This window comes from Lactuca sativa, chromosome 8, assembly GCF_002870075.4.
Source record: "Lactuca sativa cultivar Salinas chromosome 8, Lsat_Salinas_v11, whole genome shotgun sequence".
Taxonomy (NCBI): Eukaryota; Viridiplantae; Streptophyta; class Magnoliopsida; order Asterales; family Asteraceae; genus Lactuca; species Lactuca sativa.
In genome coordinates this window covers 155,784,491-155,800,377 of record NC_056630.2, presented here as the reverse complement: position 1 = coordinate 155,800,377, position 15,887 = coordinate 155,784,491, and the positions used below count along the sequence as shown (strand labels likewise).

Here is a 15,887-nt window from a genome sequence, read left to right as displayed (position 1 = left end):
CTTCAAGATCTATCAAGTAAGGAACAACCAGATATGATCTTATCGGAGGTAGGGTCTCTTTGGTATATGAAGTATATTGTTTGGAAATCCCACTTTAAACACCTCACTAAATCACAACCTAGACATCATCCCCGTAAGTAGGTCAATCTGTATAACGACTTGGAATCATAGATAAATTTTGATTATATGTTCATAATAACAATAATGAACTTAAACATAAGTTATACTTAAAGTATGGTAAGCATAACTCACTTACAAGAGGGTTTAGCGAGGAACCGGGCTCTACACGGACATAACTTCTGAGCCGAAAACTCTTCTTCTCGGGGCCTTCTGGTGCTCCGGGACTCGCTACTAACACCTAGGAGGTTCTAGGGAAAGGCTTAGAGGGTTTGGGGGTGTTTGGGAGAGAAATAGGTGAAGAGGTGTGGAGAAATGAATGAAAAACGCCTTCTACTTATAGGCTGTCAGCACCAAGTATGTGGGGCATAAGCAAAGGGTATGATGAGCATACTCATGCCCAGTGTCGCCATCTCGTGCAAAGCCGTGGGGAAGAAGTAGTGGCTCAGATCATGCCATATGTCACTCGTTTGTTTAGTCCAAAAATTAATTATCTTCTAAAATCCGTAACTTTCCCATACAAGCTCCGTTTTTGACGTTCTCTATATCCGCACGTAGGTAGCGACATGATCTACAACTTTCGTTTAGACTGCGTCGGCTAATTTTGACTTTATTTTTAAAGTTATATTTTAATAGACTTAGACGGTTAAAGTCTGTTAAAAATTAATAACTTTGTCATATGACGTTCGTTTTCGACTGTCTTTATATTGTTGGGCACCTATCAATGAGATCTTCAATTCTCTTTCAAGTTGTGTCGGCTAAAAATCGATCGAATTAAAATTCGATTTCCGATTTGTGTATTGCTACGCTAAATTTTAGAAAATTCATAACTTCCTCAAATGAAGTCAGATTTGGACGTTCTGTATACGCACGATATCGGTTTATCATCTACTACGACTTTCGTTTAGGTCGCTTAGGCTAAAAAGTATTTCGTCAAAAACTCACTTTTTACGATATGCGGAGTAGTACCGGTTTAATCGCAAAACTTTGACGGGTCATAACTTCATCGTTAAAAGTCAGATTTCAACGTTCTTTATTTGTACGTAATCCTTGTGATATATACCATAACTTTGGTTAAGATTGTTTATTCTAAATAATCTTTATCAAAAAGTCATTTTTAACGCTTATTATCTCTAAATTGGTTAGCCCGAATCTACGGGCGTAACAGTAAAGGTTGGAGGTCCAAACACTTAACCACTGAATGAAGATTTTGGTTATGTTCTTATTTCACAGAATTCCTATACATAAATACATTCGGTTCGGTTTAGGGTTTACGCAGTTTCTTATATTTACAAAACCAAACCCAATCGTATTTTTTCGGTTTTAAGAAATATAAACCCAAAACCGACGGTTAGGGTTTGGTTTCGGTTTTTTGGTTTCTTTGGTTTTTTTTTGGCTTTTTGATTTTCGGGTTCGGTTTTGCTCACTTCTAGTATGTAGTTATCATATAAGACAAAATAACAAAATACTAACTTATAATTTGAATAATGTATCTATGTGTCTTATTTATTTTTATTTTTAGGAAATCATTATGGTTAATTAATCAATATTAACCATTAACCAAAGCCTTTAACCGACGAAAACCATGAACCATAATCAATACTAACCATAACCAATGGATACCGAAATGATTTAACCAATTGTAAAGGTTATAGTTCCGTTTTAGCTAATAACTGAATCAAACCACCCTATACACACCCATGGGTTTTGGTATGCAAAAATATGGATCATTTGATGTCGTCGACTCGTCGTATAAGATAGTTGGATGCAGAGAATTTAATGATAAGTATGTGAAAGATAGTTGCAAAAGAAACAGGTGGTCAGAAGATTAGTTCTAGTTAATTGCTAGAACTTGATTATATGAATATATAGTTGTTCAAAAAAAAGTTTGATACCATATTAGGATTTTGGAAAAATCATTATATTTGGTGAATTGTGGATCGATCCTTTTAAATAATACAACAATATAAATGAAAAGGATAAAATACAAAACAAACTTCCTAAGTTATCTAACATACAAAATCGTTTCCTAAATTTATGGATCTTGAAGTATCGGTCCTATTGTATCATCTTCTCCAATATATGTGAGAGAATAAATTTAACTATAGTGTATTTGTTATCCGTATAAAAAGTGATACCAATAGGAACAAAAGTTGGTTCTTCATATTCTAATCATCATTGAGGTTATAGTATTCATTTCTTCAGAGTTCTCAAGAGTCATTTTAAAAGACATACCACAATGATGGCTAGAATATGAGGATCCAACTTGTGTTCCGGTCATCATTATGGTATTATGAATATAGCAAAAACCTTAAGCAATCACATTACATAATGAAATCAAGAGTGCGAGGTTTTTAATGAATTTCTTATGTTAAATAGATGTGATTGCTTTAAGTTTGAATTATATAAGTACTTCTCTTCCTTTTTAAATCAAGTAGTTTCCAACTTCTGCAAAAAAAAAAAATAATAATAATAATAAGTACGAAAAGATACACATTAATACACTACAACATGATATTACAAAATTAGAAAATACTTAGTGTTTTAACCACGCAAATTGCCATAGATAAACCTCATTCAACAACGAAAGTAATTTATAATTCAAAATATGACTTTACATTTACGATATAGAAAATCTTCTCTTACGAAGCTGTTTATGATTTATTCCATCATCGATATTCGAAGTGTCTTTTGATCCATTTTTAAAAGGGTTTAATTTTCCCAAAGTCTTCGAAACTGATAAGAAGAGTGTAGGCTTCTTCATTTTCTTCGGTTTACTAGATGTCGCACCTACTTGATTCTTTTGCATATCCGATATGTACATCTTCATTTTGAATAATTCAGATCTTAATTTTTCATTTTCTTTCGCTAATAACACATCTGATTGTACCTGAAGCCTCATGCTTTGGGCGATAGGTGTACTTTGCCCACTTCTTATTTCTAATTGATCATAATAAAGCGTGTGCAAAACTATTTGCAATGGAAGTCTTTTGTTTTGTGAAGAGTGTACCCTTGCTTCAATGGATAATTTTAATGGATCCATTGAACTGCAAACTTTCTCTCGCTCGATTTCATCCAAGTTCGGATGAGCCTGAAAATTATAAAATAAAGTTTATTAAAAGTTATTTAAAAATATGAAACTATGGTTTTTCATACTTACATTTAATATTTTATAAAAAGGTTCATACTTATTTTTTTCTTTTATTTATTCAAATCAATCATAATATTTTTTAAAATTATTTATTATAAAAAATATTTACGAAAGTTACGTGGAGGTATCTATCAATGGCGCGGTAGAGATGATCATCAACTTGTCGAGCATTTTTCGGCATCAAATTAGCAATTCCATTGAACTTTGAAATGCTCAATTCAGCAGTCCTGGCGATTGCAGCGAGATACGCGTCAACAGTCTTCGCCACCCTAAACATCGCCGGCGACGGAGTCGTCTTAAATTCACCGTAGTTAAATACCTTCACAATCTTCTCCTTCTCCACGAATCCGGTCACGATCCTCCGTACACTCTCCATATCACACAATCGCTCTCCGTCAAACGTGTATGACAGGGCGACTAGATCGTCGACGGTTACTTGATCTAGGATGACTGATATCCGATTCTCGATCTGCTTCTTGCAATTATCATTGGTTTCGAGAAAGATCGCAGTCCGGAGGAGGCAACATAGGAAGCTGATTGAGAAAACAACTTGTTGATTTTCGACAGGGAATAGTGCGACGATTGATTCTACGAGCTCTCGTTGATTGATTATGGACGTGGAGGAGTGATTGGACCCCGGAAATTTTATGCCGTTGATGGAATGCTCACGCATGAGGTCCGGAAACGATCTCTTAGCGTAGGTTGTGATCGCGTCGGCGATTGTGAATGCCTTGGCGCTTCGTGATTTCATCGAATCGATGAATTTTTGAAAGAAGGTTATGTCGACGATTGATAGTTCTTCTGTCCACCAATTCGGAGGTGAACGACTAGGAAAATTGGCTTCGTCACAAGCCTGCAAAATAACAATGATTCAACCGATTTTTTCAGTCTAATTCTGTCCGATTCAACTCTTCTGGATTCGCATTTTCGAGGTATTTAGGACGAAATTAAGATCTAATTTATTAAATATACCTTAGCGCTGGCAACTTCCACACATTGGTTAACGATGTTGAGTTGTTGGGATACAGGAAGAAGATTTTCACATGATTTTAAAACATTAATGGCGCCGGAGAAACTCTTTAAGGCTACTTCGGCGAGGAAGCCATATGTCCGGCTGGCAAGGTTGCCGTGGCAGTAGTCATCAGTCATTTGAAGGTACTCTGCAGCACAGTGGAGAGCTGCGACATTATTTACAGTGATTTCAAAATTAACACCATAGCAAAACCTTGCTACTTTCTCAAAGATCTCAGCTCCTCCAGGGATATCGGAGAGATCTATCCTCCCCAAATCAGGTACTTCCGATTCTACAACTAAGTTTCGTATGTGGTTACTCTTTGCTACCAACATTAACTGCCATTATCCATGATTAATTAGTTAATACATACACACAAACTCACAAACTCACAAAGACACAAAGTCATTGTTGGATTTTAGAAATTGGTCTTAGATTATACCTTGTGAAGGGGGAATTTTGCTTCACCAACTTGAACCAATATGTCGGATGGGATATGGTTAGGGAAAATCCTGAAACAATAGAAAGAAATGCAGAACAAGAGACCAGTAAATAAGTTTTATATAGATTAAGTTAAAAGATAATAGCAAACAATTCTGGTTAGGGGTGTTTAGTAGATATAATCAGTTGTTGATGAATGATGATTACCCCTGTCCAGTTCTTTTCGTCTCAAGAGAAGGCCTCTCTGTGTTCTTGACCTGAGTCGCCATTTCTGCAATTTGCTAACGAAAGAAAGTTGTTAGATTATGGTGGTGATCTCTTAGTCTGCTTTGGTTATATAAATGTAGAAATAATATATTATAAAAAAGGTGGTGCATGTTTTTGCATTCACAATTAGAGGTAGTCATAAGTAAAAGAGAACAGATTACGTCGCTTAATAAGATACCACACGATGACAAATAAACAATAAAAACGATCATTGAAAACTAGGTACCCTGAACATGTACATTAACATTCCCTTTTCATCTTTTCCTTCATCCAACTTTATGCCTCCTTCCCGAGTTTAACAAGAAAAAAGAAGAGAAGAGAAAATAAAGTCAGAGAAAGGAAAGAAAAATAAAATTTTCTTTTGTGTTTCCGAGTTTGAGAGAAGTGGAAGGAAAATGAATTATTTTGTTCTGTTTTCTTCCACTTCCCTCCTTTAATGAAACTCGGGAACACCAATTTCTTATATTTTTTTTCTCATTTCAACCCATTTCTTTTCCTTTCTCTCGTTAAATTGAACTCGAGAACGGGGTGTTAGGAGAGAATTGTGGAAAGAATGGCTGTATCAAAATTTACCAATTTCCGTGGCTTAAAACTCCATTCTCCTTTATACATTTATTTCTCCAACTTTTTTCACTTTAATTTGTAATTTAGACATTTAGTTTTTATATACATCTCTTGATTAGATAATGGAGTTCTAACATTTAGATGTGAAGGAGAAGTCTGTAACGTTGCTTGTTTTGACATATTTGCAATTGATTTTTATGCCAATACGTTTTTATTTAGACGGACAACTCCTTTGAATTTGTCTGGAAAAAAAATTGTAATAATAAATGCAGAAACTATTAATATTTTTTTTTAATATTATATGAAGATTAATATTGTTAAAGAGATGATATAAAAATGACGATGAAAGAATTTTTATTTTATATATTTAAAAGAAGCATAAAAAGTGTAAAAACAATTAAATAGTTTACCGTTTTCCTTCATTTTTAAAACATTAGATGTCGATGAAGTTGTATTGATTGATTCGGTTATACTTTTTTTTGGGTATCCAATTATATCTTTCTTTTTCTTCTTTTTCTCTAGCTTGAACATGATAGATGTTCCTATTTGAATCTGCATAAGCATATATATATATATATATATATATATATATATATATATATATATATATATATATATATATATATATATATATAGTTATAATTGAGATTAATAATTAATGATATTGATAAACAAAGTCGTAAAATATATAATGAATGTACCGTTAACACATGGGTTAATAACATTTATAGAAGATCGAATTTGACCGTCTGATGTAGTTTACAAAGGTATATGTTTTGTATTATCCAGATCGAAATTATTTAATTTTATCTTCTTATTAGTCTTAATAACGTCAATGTTAATGCTTACGATCTGAAATATAAGAAAATTTTAAGTTTATAAAAAAAGATGATTTGTTCAAATTTATTGTAAACATTTAAGAATGAATACATGTGAAAAATCTAAAAATATAGATTGCCATTAAAAAGCTATAAAATCTTATAAATTAAATGTAAAAAAAATATTTATGTATGTGTTTTGTTAGTAAATATTTTGATTTTAAAATACTTGTATAAATAAAATTTAAAAAATGGGGCCATTTATAGGGGCCATTTTTATAAATTCATATTCATAACAGGAGTAAAAAATTAATATTTCTTTGATATTTTTTTTGGTTTTATTATTTAACCGTGTAAATGTTACATATTTGAAAATGAAATTATATAAATTGCCCTTGATTTTTAAAAATGGCAAATAAAGTTATATTATCAATTATAATTTGGTATATTTGTAAAAAAATAATATTAATTACAATAGTTTTTTAAAAATATTAAAAGGTAATCTCACTTAAATTATTATGGTTTATTAGGCATATAAGTAAAAATACATTGCTATTAGGCGATAAGAAAACACAAATTATGAGTTTTTAATGATAATATTTTTTGTTTGTGCCCCTTTATAAATTTTGTCCAAAAAAATGAACAACATAGAACTTGCAAAAAGATGAACTTTAAGAGAATAACATAATATTAGTTTAAAATAATGGGACAATTTATGTAAGGGTATAACATAATATTAGTTTAAAATACATGGGCAATTTATGCAAATAGATGAACTTTAAGAAAACTTCATAATAATTAATTAATGAAGTATATCATGGTTGTATCCTATCAACATTATTAAGTATGATGAATGATAGAAAATCATCGGTTATTCAAGGAGTTCAAGATCAAATCGAAAATCGATTTGAAGAAAAGATGGCAATAACACTACATGCAGTGATTTCTTCTGAGCTTTCTTCGATATTCAATACAATTTCTTAAAAGACCAAATAATGATACCTATGGTACAATTAGGAAGAATCAACGATAAGGAAGAATCAATCTTGCACAGAGGCTCGCATAGTCGGTCGTGATTTTTATGTTATGTGGGAGAAGTTGTTTGGTATGACTAAATTGATGAACTCCTATTAACCTCCGATGAAAAACACGTAGGAAATTAGGTTTTCTTTTTTTAGGAGAAGATGAAAATAGCATATTGTGAAATGCTTTCCACAATATTCTTTCAGTATATATGCTTTGATTAAGTAGGATTTTTGAATCGCTGAATTATCTCCCATATTTTTGAAAAATTTTGATTCCCGCTTTTATAATTTTAGGTTAATTCCATTAATGGGTTATAATTCACATTGAATATTAATTATTTTGTATATATCTTGATGTTATTCTCTAATTAGATGAAGATATGAAATGAGATTTGCAAATCTCTTTAATTCCTGATTATCACTAGTGTTTCTAACTTAGATGTGAATTCTGTTAAATAGCATAAAGGTAAAGCCCCCTGAATGTCTACACTCTTTTCATGTGTCTTGTACTGATATGTGGCTTTATTCTCATTTAACTTGTCCTGTTTGTCGTACTGATGCTATTCCTTTATCGCAGATTTTGTTTCAGTTTTTGGATTCTGATTCAGAACATATAGAGGTTAGACATGAAGTTTCTAATACTGTTTAGATAACGAATGGTGGATGCATAGTGTTTTAGTGATTTTTTATTTATCCAAGAGGAATGTTGAATTCTCTTAATTCATACATGATGACAACTAAAAAGATAAATGTTTAGATTTGGTCAAATGTTACATTTTGATGATTTATGAGAATTAAACAGTTTTGATAGTTTAATAAAGACCTCTTGATGTACATTAGGGTTCATATTTGTCAAAAACATGGATTCAGGTATCTGCAAATAGGAAACATATGAACTTACATAAAGTGATTAGAATTTGTGGAAAATTTTAGAGAAAAGTACAACCACGAAATACATTGATTTTACTATGTAGTTAGTGTAAAATACTACCCAAAAATATATTTATTATAACAAAAATACTACCCAAAAATTTTTATATTTATATTTAAAATAAATATATTTTACTATGTAGTTAGTGTAAAAGTGAAAGTACATTACCTAAAATGAGAGTTTGCCATAATTTTCATATACTTTGGCACAGTTCTGCTATAGTTTAAATTGGAAGTTTGCCATATGAATGTTTTTTGACATTTTAGGTAAAGAACTTATTTTAAATTTGTACATGTACTCATCAATTGTTGTATGTTTTTTCAATTTTCTTGTAACCTTTTATTATTATGGTTTATCAGGATCAGGATGTTGTAAGGAAGCAGCAGGTGAAGGCAGTAACAACACTTGTGTATGGTGGTTAACCCAAAAAAATACATTGCCTCCAAGCCATTCACCAGGTCAACAATAGAGTACGTTAAGGTAATTTTTTTAGTCATCCTAAAACTACATTGATGTGTCTGTAAACAAATAAATAGGATATGAAACATATAAAATTACATAAATGCATTATTTAACCTCTTTTCCAGATCATCTACCAAACACAATGTTTGAAAGTGAAGACCATAAAAACCCATGCTACCAAACACAATGTTTGAATAGTGAACACCATAAAAACCCACACCATCAAACACAATGTCTAATTACGATCATAACTCAAAAAGGAGTCTTTAATTAAGAAAGAGATTAGGGAAAATAAACCAAGAACTATAAATGTATGAATAGTGAACATCATGAAAACCAATACTGTCAAGGAAAATAAACCAAGAACTATCAATGTCTAAATAGTGAACACCATGAAAACCAATATTGTCAAAGACAATCCAAAAAAAAAAAAAAAAAAAAAAAAAAAAACAAATTCAAGAATATTGTTGATTCAAAAAGGACAATCTGAAATCATTTTTCAAGTTTTGGTATCAAGAGACCTGTGTTGCCATCCACCTTGGAATTCAATCGAGGTACTTTGGTGGATGAATTCACATTATCATACTCATCAACATCAATGGAATCTCCAACGTTTCGTTTTTTCTTTTTTTACCATTGGTGGCGAATTAAACTTGAAAGGGCTTGTAGCTTCAAATTTGTCAGGATGGGAAAGGGTCAAATTATCACCGGTTTGTGAGATCGCATCCTTAAATCGAAAACATGAAATAGCTTTAGTAATAAATTAAAAAAAAATAACTTTTTAAAAAAGATTTATATAAAATTAAGTAATGTAGATTTACAATATAACCTTTAATGACTTCATTTCGTGAGATGCGATTTCTGTATCATCAACATTTGCAGAATTACCTACCTGTTTCAGAAGTTTTAATATTTATATAATTTGTGGTATTAAGTTTTTGTTCCATGGAGATTTACAATTAATTACTGAAGATCATTATATAAAAGTACGCATCATAAAAAGTAATAGTATAACCAAATAAAATAATTATATAAATACCTCAACTGCTAACTTTTTTTCCAAAGCATTGATAATGTTATTATCAAGCGTATAGTCAAGTATCCCAAACCGATTGTAGTTATTGGAGACGTTAAAATATTGACATCTACTTTGAATGCCATCTTTTTGTGCTCAAAGCATTTAAGGTCATAAGGATGCAATCTTGGATTATCCACAGCCTGGAAAAATGTGTTATATGATATTGTTATGGTTAAAAACACATTAATATAAAAAAGTCCAACAAATAATAGCAATTAATAAAACAAATATTATAATTATGTTATACCTGTTTAATTTTCTCTATGAGATCACTTGCGCGTTTTTTGACGAGTTTATAAGCATCTTTATCAAACAAATTTAGTGTGATTGTTCCAGAATCATCCTGGACACGACTATGTATCTTATACCTATAAAAAATTCTCACATAAATAAATATTAAATATGTTTAATGTTTAATAATGTATTTAAGTTGCCGATTTGCAATATTTTTAAATGTAAACAACCTTGGAACAGAAGATATTTGCTTATCTATACACTTATCATTATAGCAATCATAAACCACATTTGCATCACCACTTTCTGGACTGCTGAACATATTCTTTGCATTAACTTTCTTTCCACAGTTTGTACACACATCGTAGTACCAATTAATATCCTATCGAATTCCATAAATGGTTCCAACAATGATAAATTTCCCGACCTAAAAGAATGTAGAATAGAAAAAGATCATTAAAATCAATACAATTATAATATTTATCAATTAGAAAATAAATACTATTAAAATGACTAAATTATTCACATACCTCTTGTGGTTCTAGCAAATCGACAACATTTTTAACATTGTGTTTCTTCAAAAAGTCATCATATTCAAAATATGATTGAGAGGTATCAACAGTCAAAGAAGAAGGGTTTTGAAGTCCTCGTAGACTAACCAAGCTGTTTTTTATTTATTAAAGAGATTAATAATAAAATTACTAAAATAAAAAAAAAAGCAATGAATCATTAAAAAAGTTTGTTACCTATCTCTGAAGGTAACAATATCGGGAAGATCAACATTTATGAGCATCCGAGTGTGGTCAAAATGACTGTTAACAGAAGGTAGTCCTAACGAAACAAAATAAAAGACTCAAAAGAATGATTAATATAAAAGCCTAAAATAAGGTTGATTTATATAAAAAAAAAAGTACCGTTATAGACATTAATTTTGCAAACTGCAATAGAACAATCACACAACCAACTTGTTTATGAGCTTCAACATAAGAAATTAATTGGTATGCAATATCTCCAAACAATGTCACGTTAACCTGCAAACCTCTGCAAAAATAATAATGGCTAAATGAGTATATAATACAAACATAACACATGCAAAGTTTAAAGTAATGAATATAATATAATAATATAAGAAATAATATAAGAAAAGTGATGGTTACTCTAAGTTTCGGATTTGTAAAGGTAGCCTATGTCTGGATTTGTTGACATCACGTGAATCAAGCATTCCTAATGAAACAACTTCACCAATAACATCTAAATGAAGATAATACAATATGTCAAAATGATGTAAACTTAAAGAATTAAATATAATATACAATGGAGAAGAGAGGAAAAATTACCAATTGACTCATTAGAGGTAGTTGATGTAGAGATAATTCTTTCAAACGAAACAACAGAAAATCCGTATGTTGTTTTGGATTGAAAGTGTAGACACTTATTCATAGTTGTTCTTCCATGCAAGTTTAACTTGTTCTTTACATCACTTATTTTAAAAGTGTATCTGTTAGGAGCGATAGTAGGGGATCAGATGTAAACAACTTGATGTTCTTTCAGTTTTGATTCAAACCTTTGAAAATCTCTTGTATAGACACTTGCTCGGATTTTAGTACACTATGCACATAGGTTACGAATATTATATTGATGGATGAGATGGTAAAATCTGAAATTCAAAAAACATTATTCAAAATCATTTTTAACCAATTTCTATTAATTTAAATACAACTATTTAACATTATATAATATTCTTAACCTATGTGTATAGTGTACTAAAATCCGAGCAAGTGTCTATTCAAGAGATTTTCAAAGGTTTGAATCAAAACTGAAAGAAGATCAATCTTTTTACATCCGATCCCCTACTATCGCTCCTAACAGATACACTTTTAAAATAAGTGATGTAAAGGACAAGTTAAACTTGCATGGGAGAACAGCTATGAATAAGTGTCTACACTTTCAATCCAAAACAACATACGAATTTTCTTGTGCTTCGTTTGAAAGAATTATCTCTGCATCAACTACCTCTAATGAGTCAATTGGTAATTTTTCCTCTCTTCTCCATTGTATATTATATTTAATTCTTTAAGTTTACATCATTTTGTCATATTGTATTATCTTCATCTAGATGTTATTGATGAAGTTGTTTCATTAGGAATGCTTGATTCATGTGATGTCAACAAATCCAGACATAGGCTACCTTTACAAATCCGAAACATAGAGTAACCATCACTTTTCTTATATTATTTCTTATATTATTATATTATATTCATTACTTTAAACTTTGCATGTGTTATGTTTGTATTATATATTCATTTAGCCATTATTATTTTTGCAGAGGTTTGCAGGTTAACGTGACATTGTTTGGAGATATTGCATACCAATTAATTTCTTATGTTGAAGCTCATAAACAAGTTGGTTGTGTGATTGTTCTATTGTAGTTTGCAAAATTAATGTCTATAACGGTACATTTTTTATAAAAATCAACCTTATTTTAGGCTTTTATATTAATCATTCTTTTGAGTCTTTTATTTTGTTTCGTTAGGACTACCTTCTGTTAACAGTCATTTTGACCACACTCGGATGCTCATAAATGTTGATCTTCCCGATATTGTTACCTTCAGAGATAGGTAACAAACTTTTTTAATGATTCATTGTTTTTTTGTTTATTTTAATAATTTTATTAATTTTATTATTAATCTTTTTAATAAAAAAAAAACAGCTTGGTTAGTCTACGAGGACTTCAAAACCCTTCTTCTTCTTTGACTGTTGATACCTCTCAATCATATTCTAAATATGATGACTTTTTGAAGAAACACAATGTTAAAAATATTGTCGATTTGCTAGAACCACAAGAGGTGTGTGAATAATTTTGTCATTTTAATAGTATTTATTTTCTAATTGATGAATATTATAATTGTATTGATTTTAATGATCTTTTTGTATTCTACATTCTTTTAGGTCAGGAAATTCATCATTGTTGGAACCATTTGTGGAATTCGACAGGATATTGATTGGTACTACGATGCGTGTACAAACTGTGGAAAGAAAGTTGATGCAAGGAATGTGTTCAGCGGTCTAGAGAGTGGTGATGCAAATGTGGTTTATAATTGCTATAATGATAAGTGTATAGACAAGCAAATATCTTATGTTCCAAGGTTGTTTACATTTAAAAATATTGCAAATCGGCAACTTAAATACATTATTAAATATTAAACATATTTAACATTTATTTATGTGAGAAATTTTTATAGGTATAAAGATACCTATTCGTGTCCACGATGATTCCGGAACAATCACACTAACTTTGTTTGATAGAGATGCTTATAAACTCGTCAAAAAAACGCGCAAGTGATCTCATAGCGAAAATTAAACAGGTATAACATAATTATAATATTTGTTTTATTAATTGTTTTTGTTTGTTCGATTTTTTTTATATTAATGTGTTTTTAGCCATAACAATGTTATATAACACATTTTTCTAGGTTGGGGATAATCCAAGATTGTATCCTTATGACCTTAAACGTTTGGAGCATAAAACGTTGGCATTCAAAGTAGATGTCAATATTTTTAACATCTCCAATAACTACATTCAGTTTGGGATAATTGGCTATACGCTTGATAATAACATTATCAATGCTTTGGGAAAAAAAATTAGCAGTTGAGGTATTTATATAATTATTTTATTTGTTTATACTATTACTTTTTATGATGCATACTTTTATATAATGATCTTCAGTAATTATTTGTAAATCTCCATGGAAAAAAAAAACTTAATTCCACAAATTATATAAATATTAAAACTTCTGAAACAGGTAGGTAATTCTGCAAATGTTGATGATACAGAAATCGCATCTCACGAAACGAAGTCATTAAAGGTTATATTATTAATCTACATTACTTAATTTTATATAAATCTTTTTTAAAAAGTTATTTTTTTAAAAAAAATTTTTTACTAAAGATATTTCATGTTTCTGATTTAAGGATGCGATCTCACAAACCGGTGATAATTTGACGCCTTCTTATCTTGACAAAATTGAAGCTACAAGTCCTTTCAAGTATAATTTGCCACCAATGGTAAAAAAACGAAACGTTGGAGATTCCATTGATGTTGATGAGTATGATAATGTGAATTCGTCCACCAAAGTACCTCGATTGAATTCCAAGGTGGATGGCAACACAGGTCTCTTGATACCAAAGCTTGAAAAATGATTTCGGATTGTCCTTTTTGAATCAAGAATATTCTTGAATTTGTTTTTTTTGGATTGTCTTTGACAGTATTGATTTTCATGGTGTTCACTATTCAGAAATTGATAGTTCTTGGTTTATTTTCCCTGCTAATCTCTTTCTTAAGTAAAGACTCCTTTTTGAGTTATGATTATAATTAGACATTGTGTTTGATGGTATGTGTTTTTATGGTGTTCACTATTCAGACATTGTGTTTGGTAGTATGGGTTTTTATGGTGTTCACTTTCAAACATTGTGTTTGGTAGATGATCTGGAAAACAGCTTAAATAATGCATTTATGTAATTTTATATGTTTCATATCCTATTTATTTGTTTACAGTCACATCAATGTAGTTTTAAGATGACTACAAAAATTACCTTAGCGCCCTCTGTTGACCTGGTGAATGGCATAGAGGCAATGTATTTTTTTGGGTTAACCACTATACACAAGTGTTGTTACTGCTTTCACCTGCTGCTTCCCTACAACATCCTGATCCTGATAAACCATAATAATAAAAGGTTACAAGAAAATTGAAAAAACATACAATATTTGATGAGTACATGTACAAATTTAAAATAAGTTATTTACCTAAAATGTCAAAAAACATTCTTATGGCAAACTCTCATTTTAAACTATAGCAGAACTATGCCAAAGTATATGAAAATTATGGCAAACTCTCATTTTAGGTAATGTACTTTCACTTTTACACTAACTACATAGTAAAATATATTTATTTTAAATATAAATATTACTTTTCTCTAAAAATTTCCACCAATTCTAATCACTTTATGTAAGTTTATATGTTTCCTATTTCCAGATACCTGAATCCATGTTTTTGACAAATATGAAACCTAATGCACATCAAGAGATCTTTATTAAACTATCAAAACTGTTTAATTCTCATAAATCATCAAAATGTAACATTTAACCAAATCTAAACATTTATCTTTTTAGTTGTCATCATGTATGAATTAAGAGAATTCAACATTCCTCTTGGATAAATAAAAAATCACTAAAACACTATGCATCCACCATTCGGTATCTAAACAGTATTAGAAACTTCATGTCTAACCTCTATATGTTCTGAATCAGAATCCAAAAACTGAAACAAAATCTGCGATAAAGGAATAGCATCAGTACGACAAACAGGACAAGTTAAATGAGAATAAAGCCACATATCAGTACAAGACACATGAAAAGAGTGTAGACATTCAGGGGGTTTTACCTTTATGCTATTTAACAGAATTCACATCTAAGTTAGAAACACCAGTGATAATCAGGAATTAAAGAGATTTGCAAATCTCATTTCATATCTTCATCTAATTAGAGAATAACATCAAGATATATACAAAATAATTAATATTCAATGTGAATTATAACCCATTAATGGAATTAACCTAAAATTATAAAAGCAGGAATCAAAATTTTTCAAAAATATGGGAGATAATTCAGCGATTCAAAAATCCTACTTAATCAAAGCATATATACTGAAAGAATATTGTGGAAAGCATTTCACAATATGCTATTTTCATCTTCTCCTAAAAAAAGAAAACCTAATTTCCTACGTGTTT

The 15,887-nt window shown here is 30.2% G+C and overlaps 1 protein-coding gene and 1 long non-coding RNA gene across 2 annotated transcripts; one reads left to right on the top strand and one right to left on the bottom strand.

The window, feature by feature from the left end:
* Nucleotides 1–2,621: 2,621 nt before the first annotated feature.
* On the bottom strand, nt 2,622–5,023 carry LOC111886661 (root phototropism protein 2). The gene is made up of 5 exons (XM_023882916.3): nt 4,929–5,023; nt 4,723–4,792; nt 4,241–4,618; nt 3,387–4,121; nt 2,622–3,208 (listed from the first exon to the last, which is right to left on the bottom strand). The coding sequence occupies exons 1-5, from the start codon at nt 4,988–4,990 to the stop codon at nt 2,738–2,740; spliced, it is 1,716 nt and encodes a 571-aa protein (XP_023738684.1). The 5' UTR covers nt 4,991–5,023; the 3' UTR covers nt 2,622–2,737.
* Nucleotides 4,006–14,885, top strand: LOC122195757 (uncharacterized). Its single transcript, XR_006186459.2, has 4 exons — nt 4,006–4,200; nt 4,297–4,560; nt 7,973–8,014; nt 8,686–14,885. It is a non-coding gene; the product is annotated as an uncharacterized LOC122195757 (long non-coding RNA).
* The last annotated feature ends 1,002 nt before the right edge of the window (nt 14,886–15,887 follow it).